Source organism: Salvelinus alpinus, chromosome 23 (genome assembly GCF_045679555.1).
Source record: "Salvelinus alpinus chromosome 23, SLU_Salpinus.1, whole genome shotgun sequence".
Classification (NCBI taxonomy): Eukaryota; Metazoa; Chordata; class Actinopteri; order Salmoniformes; family Salmonidae; genus Salvelinus; species Salvelinus alpinus.
The window spans coordinates 3,318,632-3,338,828 of NC_092108.1; the positions used below are offsets into that span (position 1 = coordinate 3,318,632).

Here is a 20,197-nt window from a genome sequence, read left to right on the forward strand (position 1 = left end):
CCTACACTCCTACTGCAGTGTCTTGCTGCCTACACTCCTACTGCAGTGTCTTGCTGCCTACACTCCTACGGCAGTGTCTTTCTGCCTACATTCCTACGGCAGTGTCTTGCTGCCTACATTCCTACGCAGTGTCTTGCTGCCTACATTCCTACTGCAGTGTCTTTCTGCCTACATTACTACGGCAGTGTCTTGCTGCCTACATTCCTACGGCAGTGTCTTGCTGCCTACATTCCTACGGCAGTGTCTTGCTGCCTACATTCCTACGGCAGTGTCTTGCTGCCTACATTCCTGCGGCAGTGTCTTGCTGCCTACATTCCTACGGCAGTGTCTTGCTGCCTACATTCCTACGGCAGTGTCTTGCTGCCTACATTCCTACGGCAGTGTCTTGCTGCCTACATTCCTACGGCAGTGTCTTGCTGCCTACATTCCTACTGCAGTGTCTTTCTGCCTACATTACTACGGCAGTGTCTTGCTGCCTACATTCCTACTGCAGTGTCTTTCTGCCTACAATCCTACTGCAGTGTCTTGCTGCCTACACTCCTACTGCAGTGTCTTTCTGCCTACATTCCTACTGCAGTGTCGTGCTGCCTACACTCCTACTGCAGTGTCTTTCTGCCTACATTCCTACGGCAGTGTCTTGCTGCCTACATTCCTACGGCAGTGTCTTGCTGCCTACATTCCTACGGCAGTGTCTTGCTGCCTACATTCCTACTGCAGTGTCTTTCTGCCTACATTACTACGGCAGTGTCTTGCTGCCTACATTCCTACGGCAGTGTCTTGCTGCCTACATTCCTACGGCAGTGTCTTGCTGCCTACATTCCTACGGCAGTGTCTTGCTGCCTACATTCCTACGGCAGTGTCTTGCTGCCTACATTCCTACGGCAGTGTCTTGCTGCCTACATTCCTACGGCAGTGTCTTGCTGCCTACATTCCTACGGCAGTGTCTTGCTGCCTACATTCCTACGGCAGTGTCTTGCTGCCTACATTCCTACGGCAATGTCTTGCTGCCTACATTCCTACGGCAGTGTCTTGCTGCCTACATTCCTACGGCAGTGTCTTGCTGCCTACATTCCTACTGCAGTGTCTTTCTGCCTACATTACTACGGCAGTGTCTTGCTGCCTACATTCCTACTGCAGTGTCTTTCTGCCTACAATCCTACTGCAGTGTCTTGCTGCCTACACTCCTACTGCAGTGTCTTGCTGCCTACATTCCTACTGCAGTGTCTTGCTGCCTACATTCCTACTGCAGTGTCTTGCTGCCTACATTCCTACTGCAGTGTCTTTCTGCCTACATTCCTACTGCAGTGTCTTTCTGCCTACATTCCCACTGCAGTGTCTTGCTCCCTACATTCCCACTGCAGTGTCTTGCTGCCTACATTCCCACTGCAGTGTCTTGCTGCCTACAATCACACTGCAGTGTCTTGCTGCCTACAATCACACTGCAGTGTCTTGCTGCCTACAATCACACTGCAGTGTCTTGCTGCCTACAATCACACTGCAGTGTCTTGCTGCCTACAATCACACTGCAGTGTCTTGCTGCCTACACTCCTACTGCAGTGTCTTGCTGCCTACACTCCTACTGCAGTGTCTTTCTGCCTACATTCCTACGGCAGTGTCTTGCTGCCTACATTCCTACGGCAGTGTCTTGCTGCCTACATTCCTACGGCAGTGTCTTGCTGCCTACATTCCTACTGCAGTGTCTTTCTGCCTACATTACTACGGCAGTGTCTTGCTGCCTACATTCCTACTGCAGTGTCTTGCTGCCTACATTCCTACGGCAGTGTCTTGCTGCCTACATTCCTACGGCAGTGTCTTGCTGCCTACATTCCTACGGCAGTGTCTTGCTGCCTACATTCCTACGGCAGTGTCTTGCTGCCTACATTCCTACGGCAGTGTCTTTCTGCCTACATTACTACTGAATTGTCTTGCTGCCTACATTACTACTGAATTGTCTTGCTGCCTACATTACTACTGAATTGTCTTGCTGCCTACATTACTACTGAATTGTCTTGCTGCCTACATTACTACTGAATTGTCTTTCTGCCTACATTACTACTGAATTGCCTTTCTGCCTACATTACTACTGAATTGTCTTTCTGCCTACATTACTACTGAATTGTCCTTCTGCCCACATTACTACTGAATTGTCTTTCTGCCCACATTACTACTGAATTGTCTTTCTGCCCACATTACTACTGAATTGTCTTTCTGCCCACATTACTACTGAATTGTCTTTCTGCCCACATTACTACTGAATTGTCTTTCTGCCTACATTACTACTGAATTGTCTTTCTGCCTACATTACTACTGAATTGTCTTTCTGCCTACATTACTACTGAATTGTCTTTCTGCCTACATGACCACTGCAGTGTCTTTCTGCCCACATTACTACTGAATTGTCTTTCTGCCTACATTACTACTGAATTGTCTTTCTGCCTACATGACCACTGCAGTGTCCTTCTGCATACATGACCACTGCAGTGTCTTTCTGCCTACATTACTACTGAATTGTCTTTCTGCCTACATGACCACTGCAGTGTCTTTCTGCCCACATTACTACTGAATTGTCTTTCTGCCTACATTACTACTGAATTGTCTTTCTGCCTACATGACCACTGCAGTGTCTTTCTGCCTACATTACTACTGCAGTGTCTTTCTGCCTACATTACTACTGAATTGTCTTTCTGCCTACATTACTACTGAATTGTCTTTCTGCCTACATTACTACTGAATTGTCTTTCTGCCTACATTACTACTGAATTGTCTTTCTGCCTACATTACTACTTTCTGTCTACATTACTACTGAATTGTCTTTCTGCCTACATTACTACTTTCTGCCTACATTACTACTGAATTGTCTTTCTGCCTACATTACTACTTTCTGCCTACATTACTACTGAATTGTCTTTCTGCCTACATGACCACTGCAGTGTCTTTCTGCCCACATTACTACTGAATTGTCTTTCTGCCTACATGACCACTGCAGTGTCTTTCTGCCTACATTACTACTGAATTGTCTTTCTGCCTACATTACTACTGAATTGTCTTTCTGCCTACATTACTACTGAATTGTCTTTCTGCCTACATTACTACTGAATTGTCTTTCTGCCTACATTACTACTGAATTGTCCTTCTGCCCACATTACTACTGAATTGTCTTTCTGCCCACATTACTACTGAATTGCCTTTCTGCCCACATTACTACTGAATTGCCTTTCTGCCTACATTACTACTGAATTGCCTTTCTGCCTACATTACTACTGAATTGTCTTTCTGCCTACATTACTACTGAATTGTCTTTCTGCCTACATGACCACTGCAGTGTCTTTCTGCCTACATTACCACTGCAGTGTCTTTCTGCCTACATTACCACTGCAGTGTCTTTCTGCCTACATTACTACTTCCTGCCTACATTACTACTGAATTGTCCCCAGAGAGATATTCTATGTGCTACATAGTACATACTTTTCAGATGGCTGGAGGAGATTCCTGGCCAGACACAGTTGTTCTTGGGTGGACTGGAGGACATCTTGGTGAAGGAGTGTCCTTCCATGGGGACTGGAGTCTGGGGTCGGGTGCTGCTGGAGACCACCTCGGGGAATGAGTCTGGAGCGAAGGGTGAGAGGAAGAGACTAGGGATGTTAACCTCCTCTTAAGGGGTCAGATTTTTTAAATAACGTTCCCAAGGTAAACGGACTATTTCTCAGGTCCAGATCGTAGAATATGCATATAATTTACAGATTAGGATAGGAAACTCCAAAGTTCCCAAAACTGTCAAAATATTGTCTGTGAGTATAACAAAACTGATTCTGCAGGCGAAAACCTGAGATAATCTAACCTGGAAGTGATTTTTATTTTATTTTTTATCTGTGTTTCCTGGACCGTCTTTCTTCCATTTAAAGGGGTATCAACCAGATTCCTTTTCCAATGGCTTCCTCAGGCTGTGACCAGGCTTTAGACATAGTTTCAGGCTTTTATTTTGAAAAATGAGCGAGATTTTTCAAAAGTAGTCAGGTGTCCTCTGATTAATTCCTGCACGCAAGAGAGGAAGCTCTCCATTTTCTTTTTCTCTCTTATTGAATAGGTTACGGTCCGGTTGAAATATTATCGATTATGTTTGTTAAAAACAACCTGAGGATTGATTATAAAAAACATTTGACATGTTTCTACGATCATTACGGATACTTTTTGAAATTTGTCGAACGGAACGAGGCTTTGGTTTTCTGAACATAACGCGCAACCCAAATGGAGTTTTTTTGTTATAAAAGTAATATTTATCGAACAAAAATAACATTTGTTGTGTAACCGAGAGTCTCGTGAGTGCAAACATCTGAAGATTATCAAAGATAAGCGATTAAATTGATTGCTTTTCTGACTTTCGTGACCATGCTAATTTGGGGCTAGCTGTTGTAGCATTGATTGATACACTCACAAAAGCTTTGATTTCTTTCGCTGTAAAGCATATTTTCAAAATCTGAGACGATAGGTGAATTAACAACAAGCTAAGCTGTGTTTTGGTATATTTCACTTGTGATTGCATGATTATAAATATTTTTTGTAATATTTTTGAATTTGGCGCCCTGCAATTCTAGCGGTTGTTTAGGAAAGTGATCCCACTAACGGGATTCGTAGCGCAGAGAAGTTAAAGGTTAACCGTTAAAAAAAACGGCTAGCCAGCGAAAATACATTTAACCGGTCAAGCTTATCGGACTATAGGTACATTTGCATAGAGGACTAAATTGTCACGTGTGTTTTTTGATGAGTCGTCATGTATCTTATTTATCACAAGTTTAGTTTGAGTGGAATATCAATCACCTGTTGGAGGGACGACAGCTCCTCAAAACGGCAGGTAGCCTCGTGGTTAGAGCGTTGGCCTAGTAACCGAAAAGTTGCTGGATCGAATCCCCCGAGCTGACAAGGTAAAACTCTGTCTTTCAGCCCCTGAACAAGACAGTTAACCCACTGTTCCTAGGCCGTCATTGAAAATAAGAATTTGTTAAATACCGACTTGCCTAGTTAAATAAAGGTTTACATATTTATTTAATTTTTTTAATCAAAGCTACTTGCTGCTTCCGGACTGAAATACAGCGTAACAATTCTAAATGCAATCGCATGTTAAAAACCGAGTTGTGTTTAATTAAGAGGAATAGTTTATTTCTGAAGTCTTAATTGAAGCGTGCCTCCCAGTCGACGTGCACAGGCAACGGCAGGCGCCACTTTGCAATGCGCTGGAGGTAATATCCATTTGAAAAACATTTAGTTAATTGTTTGAAACCGTAACGTTTTACTTCATATTACGAGGCATGTCTTGCCTTGCTTCATAGTAGCCTGGACAAAATACAACCGTGGAAACGGAGGCAATTATTATAGAACGACTTCCATTTGCTCCAATGGAACCAGCATTTCTCTCCTTGTTCTATTGGTTTTCATATCAACTTTATTTTGTTGTCCAGAAGATAAAAGGCACCATCCTGGTCCTATTAACAACCCATCCTGGTCCTATTAACAACCCATCCTGGTCCTATTAACAACCCATCCTGGTCATATCATCAACCCATCCTGGTCATATCAACAACCCATCCTGGTCCTATTAACAACCCATCCTGGTCCTATTAACAACCCATCCTGGTCCTATTAACAACCCATCCTGGTCCTATTAACAACCCATCCTGGTCCTATTAACAACCCATCCTGGTCCTATTATCAACCCATCCTGGTCCTATTATCAACCCATCCTGGTCCTATCATCAACCCATCCTGGTCATATCATCAACCCATCCAGGTCATATTAACAACCCATCCCGGTCATATTAACAACCCATCCCGGTCATATTATCAACCCATCCTGGTCATATTATCAACCCATCCTGGTCATATTATCAACCCATCCTGGTCATATTATCAACCCATCCTGGTCATATCATCAACCCATCCTGGTCATATTAACAACCCATCCCGGTCAAATGTTGAAATGGACGTATTAGGGTCTGCTTCATTACAGGAGTTAAGCATTCTACCATACAGCCTCGTGTCCGCGAGACGCGTTCTACCATACAGCCTCGTGTCCGCGAGACGCGTTCTACCATACAGCCTCGTGTCCGCGAGACGCGTTCTACCATACAGCCTCGTGGCCGCGAGACGCGTTCTACCATACAGCCTCGTGGCCGCGAGACGCGTTCTACCATACAGCCTCGTTCTACCATACAGCCTCGTGTCCGCGAGACGCGTTCTACCATACAGCCTCGTGGCCGCGAGACGCGTTCTACCATACAGCCTCGTTCTACCATACAGCCTCGTGGCCGCGAGACGCGTTCTACCATACAGCCTCGTTCTACCATACAGCCTCGTGTCCGCGAGACGCGTTCTACCATACAGCCTCGTTCTACCATACAGCCTCGTGGCCGCGAGACGCGTTCTACCATACAGCCTCGTTCTACCATACAGCCTCGTGTCCGCGAGACGCGTTCTACCATACAGCCTCGTGGCCGCGAGACGATAGACTTGTTATTGTTACATGTTTTAATGAAGCTCCTAATGAAAAAGGATCTTCCCTGTATACATGCATAGTATTTTCACAATGTTGAGGTACAGACAGGCTCAGCGGGATAACAGTGTTGAGGTAGACAGACAGGCTCTAGACTGATGTGATGGTTTGAACCTACTTGATCCATTCAGTCATAATTAAATAATCCAAGGTGTACCTACCAGCCATGTTTCCTTGTATCTGGACCTTGATGGCCCCCTGGCTGCTGATGATGATGGGCACGGCCTCTGAAGTGGTATCCACGTCTTTATATAGGTCTCCCCCTGACGACCCTGACCCCCGATAGAGGTTGTTGATCAGGTTCTTCTCCTTCTGCCACTCCCTATTGGTCTGACGCGAGGAGTGGGAGGAGTCAGGTCCATCAGGGATCAGCATCTCTGCCTCGTTAGACTCCTCCCCCGACGGCGCCGCCGACCGACCATCCCCGCTCCCGCCTTTGTTGTCCGCCCGCTCGCTGCTGCCGCAAGACTCGCACGACTGGAAGTCGCCGTCAGATTGGCTGCGGCTGTCGTCGTCGGGGCAGTCGTCCATGGCGATGGCGTGAGAGTGTTGGTCGTTGTCGGGGGGCTCGGTCAGTGGCTCCTTCAGCTCCTCGTGGAGCTGGTCCATCAGACAGCGCAGGAACTCCTGAGAGTCCTGATGTAGACATAGATCACATAGATAGAATATACTGTCATACATATACACACTAGGTTTATAGTATAGTGATGTGGTCCTAATGGAAACATTATAGGTTTATAGTTATAATATGGTTCTAGTCCTAATGGAAACGTTATAGGTTTATAGTATAGTTATAATATGGTTCTAGTCCTAATGGAAACATTATAGTTTTATAGTATAGTTATAATATGGTTCTAGTCCAAATGGAAACATTATAGGTTTATAGTATAGTTATAATATGGTTCTAGTCCTAATGGAAACATTATAGGTTTATAGTATAGTTATAATATGGTTCTAGTCCAAATGGAAACATTATAGGTTTATAGTATAGTTATAATATGGTTCTAGTCCTAATGGAAACATTATAGTTTTATAGTATAGTTATAATATGCTTCTAGTCCAAATGGAAACATTATAGGTTTATAGTATAGTTATAATATGGTTCTAGTCCTAATGGAAACATTATAGGTTTATAGTATAGTTATAATATGGTTCTAGTCCAAATGGAAACATTATAGGTTTATAGTATAGTTATAATATGGTTCTAGTCCTAATGGAAACATTATAGGTTTATAGTATAGTTATAATATGGTTCTAGTCCAAATGGAAACATTATAGGTTTATAGTATAGTTATAATATGGTTCTAGTCCTAATGGAAACATTATAGGTTTATAGTATAGTTATAATATGGTTCTAGTCCAAATGGAAACATTATAGGTTTATAGTATAGTTATAATATGGTTCTAGTCCTAATGGAAACATTATAGGTTTATAGTATAGTGATGTGGTCCTGATGGAAACGGATATTAAAGACGTCCACAATGTAAAAGTGGAATTATGTTTATATTTCATTTTTCCCAAATCGATAAAAAAAAAAAAAATACATTTCTTGAATCAATAAGTATTCAACCCCTTTGTTATGACAAGCCTAAAACATGCATCCTGTTTCCAACAAGGCACTAACGTAATACTGAGGGGGAAAAAATAAGAAGAAAAGTAATATGTTTGGGGCAAACCCCAATCCAACACATTACTGCGTACCACTCTCCATATGTTCAAGCATAATGGTGGCTGCATCATGTTATGGGTATGCTTGTCATCGTTAAGGACTGGAGAGTTTTTCAGGATAAAAAGAAAAGGAGCTAAGCACAAGCAAAAACCTAGAGGAAACCCTGGTTCAGTCTGCTTTCCACTAGACACTGGGAGATTAATTCACCTTTCAGCAGGACAATAAACTTACAACACAATGACAAATCAACACTGGAATTGCTTACCAAGGCGGCAGTGAATGTTCCTGTGTGGCCGAGTTACAGTTTTGATTTAAATCTACTTGAAAATGGTTTTCCAGAAACCATGACGACAGAGCTTGAAGAAAGTTGAAAATAATCAACGGGCAAAATGGTGCACAATCCAGGTGTTTTAGAGGATTACCCAGAATGACGCACAGCTCTTAGAGACTGGAATCTCTAAGGTGAATTTAGACATTACTGTATTTAAAAAAAAAAAAAGATAGATAGATAGTGAGAGAAAAAAAAACGATTTACTCCATTTAGATTTCAGGACGTAACAACAAAATGTGTAAAATTCAAGCAGCACGAAAATTTTCTGAAGGCACTGGTTATATTCCTCGTGGAGCTGATCCATCAGACAGCGCAAGAACCTCAGAGTCCAAATGTAAACATCTACACTGAACAAAAATATATGCAAAAAGTAAAGTGTTGGTCCCACGTTTCAGCATGATAATGCACGGCCCCATGTCACAAAGATCTGTACACAATTCCTGGAAGATGAAAAATGTCCCAGTTCTTCGATGGCCATACTCAGACATGTCACCTATTGAGCACGTTTTGGGATTCTCTGGATCGACGTGTACGACAGGGTGTTCCAGTTCCCGGCAATATGCAGCAACTTGGCACAGCCATTGAAGAGGAGTGGGACAACATTCCACAAGCCACAATCAACAGTCTGATCAACTCTTACGTCAAGGAGATGCGTCGTGCTGCATGAGGCAAGCAGCTAACGTTAGCTATCAAGCTAACAAAGTTAATCCCAGATGAGTTTTCCAATGGAGCCCTCTTTGTCTGGAGAAGTAAATGAATGGTTTCAGTGCTGTAGGAGCTGTATCTACTACCTTGTTTCGGGACAAACCGGATCACTCAGGTGTTCCAATGCGGTAATTGTTTGCTTGCAAAGGATTATAGACTTGAGGTGGCTTCCTTGATCTCGCAGATCGCCAGCCTACGTAAGAAACTGGGGAGAACGCAGAGTGGAATGTTTACCTTTCTATGCCGGTGGATTGACGGCGTTCTCGCATGGTTGGGTGCATCTCCGTCTTGTCGTTTGTTGTTAACCGACTGGCCAGTGTTATCCGGAGTTCGTTCACCATCCATCGCCTGCCTCTTCTCCCCCATCTGATAGGAGAGTCGAAAGAACACAGCAAGAGGAGCATGGCAATCAACGATGGTCGCATGTCACGAGCCGTGGAAGCCGAAGACAGCAGCCTGCCGCAAAGCAGCCTACACTCCCAACGAGAGGCCCGGAGCAGATACAAACAACGAATATCGCCGCCCTGGAGCCTGATCTTCGTGCACCTTTGTCGCTGTGGTACCTGTGTGTGTGGCCGCTGTGACTACTCCTTCCCCTACGATATCAAAGTCGGCAACCTTCCGTCCCTGCTCTGGATCGAGCGGGGCTTCTCCATCTGTCGGAAGCCTGCACCATCCTGTGAAGCATGGGAGTGGGTGGATTTTTTCGTCCTTCTCGCCAGCCGTGCTTTTGTGCAACTCCATGGTAAGAAATGCAACTTTTCCTGGTGCAAAAACAGAGTCCTACCCCACCAGTGCTGGAGTAAATTACATTACTAAGCTGCTCCCGAATATACTACGTCAGGACATGGAAATCGATTCTATCGTAGTCCATGTGGGTTTTAATGACATTATGAAGGGCAGCTCTGAACAGTTGAAACTGGATTTCAAAGAGCTGACTGACTCTCTGCTAGACACTAACAAAAGACCCATCATATCTGGCCCTGTGCCCTCTCTGAATCGTGTCATTGAATACTTTAGCAGGATTCTCTCTTCACAACTGGCTACGTGATTATTACAGCTTTTGTTGACAATTTCGATACCTTTCTGGTTTGGGATGAGTTGGACCGCAGAGTGAAGGAAAAGCAGCCAACAAGTGCTCAGCATATGTGGGATCTCCTTCAAGACTGTTGGAAAAACATTTCTGATGAAGCTGGTTGAGAAAATGCCAAGAGTGTGCAAAGCTGTCAAGGCAAAGGTGGCTAAATATCAAATATATTTTGATTTGATGTCTTCACTATTATTCTACAATGTAGAAAATAGTTTTTTAAAAACCTGCAATGAGTAGGTGTGTCCAAACTTTTGAATGGTACTGTACACATTGCGTACGAGAACTAGGCTATATACAAGGGGTACCAGTACCAAGTTGATGTGCAGGAATACGATGTAAACATTTTGTGCAAAAAAGGTTAATGCAGATAGTTAAATAGTTAACCAAATAGCTACCCAGAGTAACTATGTATCAGTCTTATGGCCTGGGGGTAGAAGCTGTTCAAGATCCTGTTGGTTCCAGACTTGGTGCGTCGGTACCGCTTGCCGTGCGGTAGCAGAGAGAACTGTCTATGACTAGGGTGGCTGGAGTCTGACAATTTTTAGGGCCTTCCTCTGACAGGCATAGAGTTTTGCCACAGTGATGAACTGTGCCGTACGCACTACCCTCTGTAGCGCCTTGCGGTTGGACGCCAAGCGGTTGCCATACCAGGTGGTGATGCAGCCAGTCAAGATGCTCTCAATGGTGCAGCTGTAGAACTTTGAGGATCTGAGGGCCCATGCCAAATCTTTTCAGCTGTCTGAGGGGGAAGAGGTGTTGTCATGCCCTCTTCACGACTGTGTTGGTGTGTTTGGACCATGATAGGTCCTTAGTGATGTGGACAGCGAGGAATTGAAGCTCTCGACCCAATCCACTACAGCCCCTTCGATATGAATGGGGTCGTGTTCTGCCCTCTGTTTCCTGTAGTCCACAATCAGCTCCATTGTCTTGCTGACGTTGAGGGAGAGGTCTTTGTCCTGGTACCACACGGCCAGGTCTCTGACCTCCTCCTTATGGGCCATCTCATCATTGTCGGTGATCAGGACAACCCCTGTCGTGTCGTAATGGTGCTGGAGTCGTGCGCAGCCATGCCGTTGTCGGTGAACAGGGAGTACAGGAGGGGACAAAGCACACACACCTTTGAGGGGCCCCCAGTGTTGAGGGTCAGCGTGGTGGAGTGGTTGTTGCCTACCGTCACCACCTGGGGGCTCGTCAGGAAGTCCAGGATCCAGTTGCGAAGGTGGTGTTCAGTCCCAGGGTCCTTAGCGTAGTGGTATGCTTTATAGGGATAATGGTGTAGCTGTAATCAATGACAAGCATTCTTACGTAGGTGTTCCTTTTGTCCAAGTGGGAAAGGGCGGTGTGGACTCAGAGTTCCTTCATCGGTATTGCTAATTTACAGCTTGCCTTGTAGTGCAGAGAAGAACAGTGCAGCGTATCAATTGAATATTCCCTGAGGAACATGCTTATAAAAATGGTGGCTGTTCGAGGAAAGAGACATGAAAGGACCTATTCTTCAACAGCAGTTTACTTTAACAGGCCAAGAGAAGACACCTGCCCGTCGGGAGTATTAACAGGCCTAGAGAAGACACCTGCCCGTTGGGAGTATTAACAGGCCTAGAGAAGACACCTGCCCGTCGGGAGTATTAACAGGCCTAGAGAAGACACCTGCCCGTTGGGAGTATTAACAGGCCTAGAGAAGACACCTGCCCGTCGGGAGTATTAACAGGCCTAGAGAAGACACCTGCCCGTTGGGAGTATTAACAGGCCTAGAGAAGACACCTGCCCGTCGGGAGTATTAACAGGCCTAGAGAAGACACCTGCCCGTTGGGAGTATTAACAGGCCAAGAGAAGACACCTGCCCGTCGGGAGTATTAACAGGCCTAGAGAAGACACCTGCCCGTTGGGAGTATTAACAGGCCTAGAGAAGACACCTCCCCGTTGGGAGTATTAACAGGCCTAGAAGACGCCTCCCGTTGGGAGTACTAACAGGCCTAGAGAAGACACCTGCCCGTTGGGAGTACTAACAGGCCTAGAGAAGACACCTGCCCGTTGGGAGTATTAACAGGCCTAGAGAAGACACCTCCCCGTTGGGAGTACTAACAGGCCTAGAAGACACCTGCCCGTTGGGAGTATTAACAAGCCTAGAGAAGACACCTCCCCGTTGGGAGTATTAACAGCCCTAGAGAAGACATCTGCCCGTTGGGAGTATTAACAGCCCTAGAGAAGACACCTGCCCGTTGGGAGTATTAACAGGCCTAGAGAAGACACCTGCCCGTTGGGAGTATTAACAGCCCTAGAGAAGACACCTGCCCGTTGGGAGTATTAACAGCCCTAGAGAAGACACCTGCCCGTTGGGAGTATTAACAGCCCTAGAGAAGACACCTGCCCGTTGGGAGTATTAACAGCCCTAGAGAAGACACCTGCCCGTTGGGAGTATTAACAGGCCTAGAGAAGACACCTGCCCGTTGGGAGTATTAACAGCCCTAGAGAAGACACCTGCCCGTTGGGAGTATTAACAGGCCTAGAGGACACCTGCCCGTTGGGAGTACTAACAGCCCTAGAGAAGACACCTGCCCGTTGGGAGTACTAACAGCCCTAGAGAAGACACCTGCCCGTTGGGAGTATTAACAGCCCTAGAGAAGACACCTGCCCGTTGGGAGTATTAACATGCCTAGAGAAGACACCTGCCCGTTGGGAGTACTAACAGCCCTAGAGAAGACACCTGCCCGTTGGGAGTATTAACATGCCTAGAGAAGACACCTGCCCGTTGGGAGTATTAACAGCCCTAGAGAAGACACCTGCCCGTTGGGAGTATTAGATATACTGGATATCTACCATAATACCAGCCTGAATGAGAACACACCTACCTGTTGGGAGTATCCTCTGAACATGGGGTTAACAGCCTTGATCCCCTGGAACAGATTGGTAGGGATCACATAGGATGGCCTAAAGAGACAGAACAAGGTTAGGACGTCCTACAACACCACAGCACAAGGTTAGGACGGCCTACAACACCACAGAACAAGGTTAGGACGGCCTACAGAGACCACAGAACAGGGTTAGGACGGCCTACAGAGACCAGAACAAGGTTAGGACGGCCTACAGAGACCAGAACAGGGTTAGGACGGCCTACAGAGACCAGAACAGGGTTAGGACGGCCTACAGAGACCAGAACAAGGTTAGGACGGCCTACAGAGACCAGAACAAGGTTAGGACGTCCTACAGAGACCAGAACAAGGTTAGGACAGCCTACAGAGACCAGAACAAGGTTAGGACAGCCTACAGGGACCAGAACAAGGTTAGGACAGCCTACAGGGACCAGAACAAGGTTAGAACAGCCTACAGAGACCAGAACAGGGTTCGGACGGCCTACAGAGACCAGAACAAGGTTAGGACGGCCTACAGAGACCAGAACAAGGTTAGGACGGCCTACAGAGACCAGAACAAGGTTAGGACGGCCTACAGAGACCAGAACAAGGTTAGTACGGCCAACAGAGACCAGAACAAGGTTAGGACGGCCTACAGAGACCAGAACAAGGTTAGTACGGCCTACAGAGACCAGAACAAGGTTAGTACGGCCTACAGAGACCAGAACAAGGTTAGGACGGCCTACAGATACCAGAACAAGGTTAGGACGGCCTACAGATACCAGAACAAGGTTAGGACGGCCTACAGAGACCAGAACAAGGTTAGGACGGCCTACAGAGACCAGAACAAGGTTAGTACGGCCTACAGAGACCAGTACAAGGTTAGTACGGCCTACAGAGACCAGAACAAGGTTAGGACGGTCTACAGAGACCAGAACAAGGTTAGGACGGTCTACAGAGACCAGAACAAGGTTAGTACAGCCTACAGAGACCAGAACAAGGTTAGTACGGCCTACAGAGACCAGAACAAGGTTAGTACGGCCTACAGAGACCAGAACAAGGTTAGTACGGTCTACAGAGACCAGAACAAGGTTAGGACGGCCTACAGAGACCAGAACAAGGTTAGTACAGCTTACAGAGACCAGAACAAGGTTAGTACAGCCTACAGAGACCACAGAACAAGGTTAGGACGGCCTACAGAGACCAGAACAAGGTTAGTACGGCCTACAACACCACAGAACAAGGTTAGTACGTCCTACAGAGACCAGAACAAGGTTAGTACGGTCTACAGAGACCAGAACAAGGTTAGGACGGCCTACAGAGACCAGAACAAGGTTAGTACAGCTTACAGAGACCAGAACAAGGTTAGGACGGCCTACAGAGACCACAACAAGGTTAGGACAGCCTACAGAGACCACTTATAGGCTACCCGCTCATTGATGAGGCCTGCAGAATGTGTGAAAATAACCCAAACATACTCTTCTAAACACCCAGGTGAAGAGGACTGACTCAAAGGACAGCAGTGTACCTGTTCTTGTGCCAGAGGTCTGACACCAGTTTCTGGTAGCTCTTACTCAGAGCAGGCTTCTTGTCTGTCCTCACCAGACCTCCACACTCCACAAAGAACTGGGTTAGAGGAGGACTAGAGAGAGAAGAACCGGGTTAGAGGAAGTCTGGAGAAAGGTCATACATCTTAATACACGCACAAAAACAAACAACGTACTGCACAGGGTGGAGGTCTTGTGGAGGTCTCCATTTTGTTTTTACCTGAGGTCTGGCTGATTTCTTTTGATTTTCCCATGATGTCAAGCAAAGAGGCACTGAGTTTGAAGGTAGGCCTTGAAATACATTCACAGGTACACCTACAATTGACTCAAATTATCCTATCAGAAGCTTCTAAAGCCATGACATCATTTTCTGGAATTTTCCAAGCTGTTTAAAGGCACAGTCAACTTAGTGTATGTAAACTTCTGACCCACTGGAATTGTGATACAGTGAATTATAAGTTAAATAATCTGTCTGTAAACAATTGTTAGAAAGATGACTTGTGTCATGCACAAAGTAGATGTCCTAACCGACTTGCCAAAACTATAGTTTGTTAACAAGACATTTGTGGAGTGGTTGAAAAACGAGTTTTAATGACTCCAACCTAAGTGTATGTAAACTTCCGACTTCAACTGTATGTATGTGTGTATAATAAAAACGCATTAAATTATTTTCCCCCTCATCAATCTACACACAATACCCCATAGTGACAAAGCAAACAGGTTTTAAAAATAAATAAATGTGATATTTCAGTTTTACATAAGTATTCAGACCCTTAACTCAGTACTTTGTTGAAGCACCTCTGGCAGTGATTACAGCTTCGAGTCTTCTTGGGTATGACGCTACAAAATTGGCACACCTGTATTTGGGGACACCTGCAGATCCTCTCAAGCTCTGCGTTGTCTTGTCTGTATATTTTTTTTTAGGGTCATTGTCCTGTTGGAAGGGTAACCCGTCGCCTCAGTCCGAGGTCCTGAGCGCTCTGGAGCAGGTTGTCATCAAGTATCTCTCTGTACTTTGCTCCGTTCATCTTTCCCTTGATCCTGACTAGTCTCCCAGTCCCTGCCTCTGAAAAACATCCCCACAGCATGTTGCTGCCACCACCATGCTTAACCTGGCATCATCCCTACGGTGTTCTCCAGGCGTGCCGCTTGGCATTCAGGCCAAAGACTTCAATCTTGGTTTCATTAGACCAGAGAATCTTGTTTCTCATGGTCTGAGAGTCTTTAGGTGCCTTTTGGCAAACTCCAACCGGGCTGTCATGTGCCTTTTACTGAGGAGTGGCTTCCATCTGGCCACTCTACCATAAAGGCCTTATTGGCGGAGTGCTGCAGAGATGGTTGTCCTTCTGGAAGGTTCTCCCATCTCCACAGAGGAACTCTGGAGCTCTGTTAGTGACCATTGGGTTCTTGCTCACCTCCCTGACCAAGGCCCTTCTCCCCCGATTGCTCAGTTTGGCCGGGCGGCCAGCTCTAGGAAGAGTCTTGTGGTTCCAAACGTCTTCCATTTAAGAATAATGGAGGCCACTGTGTTCTTGGGGACCTTCAATGCTCCAGAAATGTTTTGGTTCCCTTCCCCAGATCTGTGCCTCGACACAATCCTGTCTCGGAGCTCTACGGACAATTCCTTCGACCTCATGGCTTGGTTTTTTTTCATGACATGCACTGTCAACTGTGGGATCTTATATAAACAATTTACCAAGGGCGGCGGGTAGCCTAGTGGTTAGAGCGTTGGACTAGTAACCGAGCTGACAAGGTCAAATCTGTCGTTCTGCCCCTGAACAAGGCAGTTAACCCACTGTTCCTAAGCCGTCATTGAAAATAAGAATTTCTTCTTAACTGACTTGCCTAGTTAAATAAAGGTAAAATACAATTTTTAAAATACAATTTGCCACAAACACAGGTGGGCTCCAATCAATGGAAACAGGATGCACCTGAGCTCAATTTCAAGTCTCATTGCAAAAGTTCTGAATACTTATGTAAATAAAAGGTCTCCGTTTATTTTTAATAGATTTGAAAAATATATATTTTTGCTTTGTCATTATAGGGTATTATGGGGCATGTAGATTGATGAGGGAAAAAAGTATTCAATCCATTTTAGAATTAGGCTGTAACATAACAAAATCAAAGGGGGTCTGAATACTTTCTGAAACCAGAGGACGACCGAGGATGGCATGGAGAAGGAGGATTGCGCTCACACTAAAATATCAATTTAGTATGACATTTTTAAATCAAACAAATGTTGAATTCCAAACTTAGCCTGTTTTCTTTTTTATTATGACAAAATGATGCAGTTGCATAAATTATAATCTTGATTGTGTTTCTTAGACTATTGTATAATTAATTAATATACAGTCCACTTTTTTCCTCGTGAGGCAATCCAATCCAACCAAGCTATGAGTGGGCTCTCGAAAGGCTTCCGGTAGGCAGACACCGCTTCTCCAATAGGAATCCCCCGTCACACTTGTAGGCGGTGTCATGGCGACGTCAGTAGAAACACATCATCAGGTCAAACGGTTGTGTCGCGTCGAACTGCGCATCTGCAGGCTTATCAAATCAAAACGCACTCCTTCGATATAACGCAGTTTTTGACTAAAATGAAAACGTGTCGGTCTCATTCACGAGGTTGGAGTAATAATGTTAAACTACTTAAGACATTGGCTTGAATCTAGGTTGTGGCCTTTATACTTTGAAAAAATGAACGTCTCATTGACTTCACAAACGCCGGCATAGTCCGTTTGGTCCGTTTCGCGCCTCTAGGTTTAGAAAAACTCTGTGGTTGAGTTGACTCTCTAAGGCAGGATGAAAACGACTACATTGACCATGATCCTTAGCAATTCTTTGGTGCCATTCAGCAATATGGCGGGCTTCAAATTCAAATCGGGAGATTTCCATAGGAACACTTGGATGACATCAGCGCTATCTACTGGTTTAATGTCTATGGGTCTCATAGGAACACTTGGATGACATCAGCGCTATCTACTGGTTTAATGTCTATGGGTCTCATAGGAACACTTGGATGACATCAGCGCTATCTACTGGTTTAACGTCTATGGGTCTCATAGGAACACTTGGATGACATAAGCGCTATCTACTGGTTTAACGTCTATGGGTCTCATAGGAACACTTGGATGACATCAGCGCTATCTACTGGTTTAATGTCTATGGGTCTCATAGGAACACTTGGATGACATAAGCGCTATCTACTGGTTTAATGCCTATGGGTCTCATAGGAACACTTGGATGACATCAGCGCTATCTACTGGTTTAACGTCTATGGGTCTCATAGGAACACTTGGATGACATCAGCGCTATCTACTGGTTTAATGCCTATGGGTCTCATAGGAACACTTGGATGACATCAGCGCTATCTACTGGTTTAACGTCTATGGGTCTCATAGGAACACTTGGATGACATCAGCGCTATCTACTGGTTTAATGCCTATGGGTCTCATAGGAACACTTGGATGACATCAGCGCTATCTACTGGTTTAATGCCTATGGGTCTCATAGGAACACTTGGATGACATCAGCGCTATCTACTGGTTTAATGTCTATGGGTCTCATAGGAACACTTGGATGACATCAGCGCTATCTACTGGTTTAATGTATATGGGTCTCATAGGAACACTTGGATGACATCAGCGCTATCTACTGGTTTAATGTCTACGGGTCTCACCAGTTGGAAAGGGCCTGCAGGGCTGCATTCATATAGCAGGTGTTCCCGATGTTCTTCAGTCCCGTCAGACCTACAGGAGAAGGACACAAAGAGTTTGATCCCGCTCGAGAACAGCAGAGAGAGCATGGCTGATGCTAGCTTGAGCATTGAAGTTCGCTCCAGTCAGATGACGCGTACCTCTGGCACGTAGCTCGTCCTCCTCCTCTGTCTCCATGCCCAGGTCTTCACAGCCATTAGTAGGGGGCAGTCTCAGAGAAGTGGGACTGCCCTGCGCCCTGCTACGCTCCTGGAACAGAAGACAACCACATCAGAACCATCCACGTCTAGAACCATCCTTGTCTAGAACCACCTTAGAACCATCCTCGTATAAAACCATATCAGAACCATCCTCATCTAGTACCATATCAGAACCATCCTCATCTAGTACCATCCTCATCTAGAACCATATCAGAACCATCCTCATCTAGGAACCATATCAGAACCATCCTCATCTAGGAACCATATCAGAACCATCCTCATCTAGGAACCATATCAGAACCATCCTCATCTAGGAACCATATCAGAACCATCCTCATCAAGTACCCTCCTCATCTTGTACCATCCTCATCTAGAACCATATCAGAACCATCATCTAGAACCATCCTCATCTAGAACCATATCAGAACCATCCTCATCTAGAACCACTTCACCTAGAACCATATCAGAACCACCCTCATCTAGAAACATCAGAACCATCCTCATCTAGAACCCTATCAGAACCATCCTCATCTAGAACCCTATCAGAACCATCCTCATCTAGGAACCATCCTCATCTAGTACCATATCAGAACCATCCTCATCTAGTACCATCCTCATCTAGAACCATATCAGAACCATCCTCATCTAGGAACCATATCAGAACCATCCTCATCTAGGAACCATATCAGAACCATCCTCATCTAGGAACCATATCAGAACCATCCTCATCTAGGAACCATATCAGAACCATCCTCATCTAGGAACCATATCAGAACCATCCTCATCAAGTACCCTCCTCATCTTGTACCATCCTCATCTAGTACCATCCTCATCTAGAACTATATCAGAACCATCATCTAGAACCATCCTCATCTAGAACCATATCAGAACCACCCTCATCTAGAACCATGTCAGAACCATCCTCATCTAGAACCCTATCAGAACCATCCTCATCTAGAACCCTATCAGAACCATCCTCATCTAGAACCCTATCAGAACCATCCTCATCTAGAACCATATCAGAACCATCCTCATCTAGAACCATATCAGAACCACCCTCATCTAGAACCATCCTCATCTAGAACCATATCAGAACCACCCTCATCTAGAACCATATCAGAACCACCCTCATCTAGAACCATATCAGAACCACCCTCATCTAGAACCATATCAGAACCACCCTCATCTAGAACCATATCAGAACCATCCTCATCTAGGAACCATATCAGAACCATCCTCATCTAGGAACCATATCAGAACCATCCTCATCTAGGAACCATATCAGAACCATCCTCATCAAGTACCCTCCTCATCTTGTACCATCCTCATCTAGTACCATCCTCATCTAGAACTATATCAGAACCATCATCTAGAACCATCCTCATCTAGAACCATATCAGAACCATCCTCATCTAGAACCCTATCAGAACCATCCTCATCTAGAACCCTATCAGAACCATCCTCATCTAGAACCCTATCAGAACCATCCTCATCTAGAACCCTATCAGAACCATCCTCATCTAGAACCCTATCAGAACCATCCTCATC

At 45.3% G+C, this 20,197-nt stretch overlaps 1 protein-coding gene across 3 annotated transcripts in view; it reads right to left on the reverse strand.

Moving 5' to 3' along the window:
* LOC139550071 (ubiquitin carboxyl-terminal hydrolase 33-like) overlaps positions 1–20,197 on the reverse strand; it is a 570,053-nt gene that overhangs the window by 525,696 nt on the left and 24,160 nt on the right. For all 3 annotated transcript variants that reach the window (XM_071360678.1, XM_071360677.1, XM_071360679.1), the window contains 6 exons: positions 18,590–18,698; positions 18,413–18,482; positions 14,718–14,831; positions 13,190–13,268; positions 6,706–7,180; positions 3,466–3,606 (listed from right to left, as the gene is read on the reverse strand). In XM_071360678.1, coding sequence (XP_071216779.1) covers positions 3,466–3,606; positions 6,706–7,180; positions 13,190–13,268; positions 14,718–14,831; positions 18,413–18,482; positions 18,590–18,698 — 988 coding nt within the window. The remainder of the gene's footprint in view (positions 1–3,465; positions 3,607–6,705; positions 7,181–13,189; positions 13,269–14,717; positions 14,832–18,412; positions 18,483–18,589; positions 18,699–20,197) is intronic.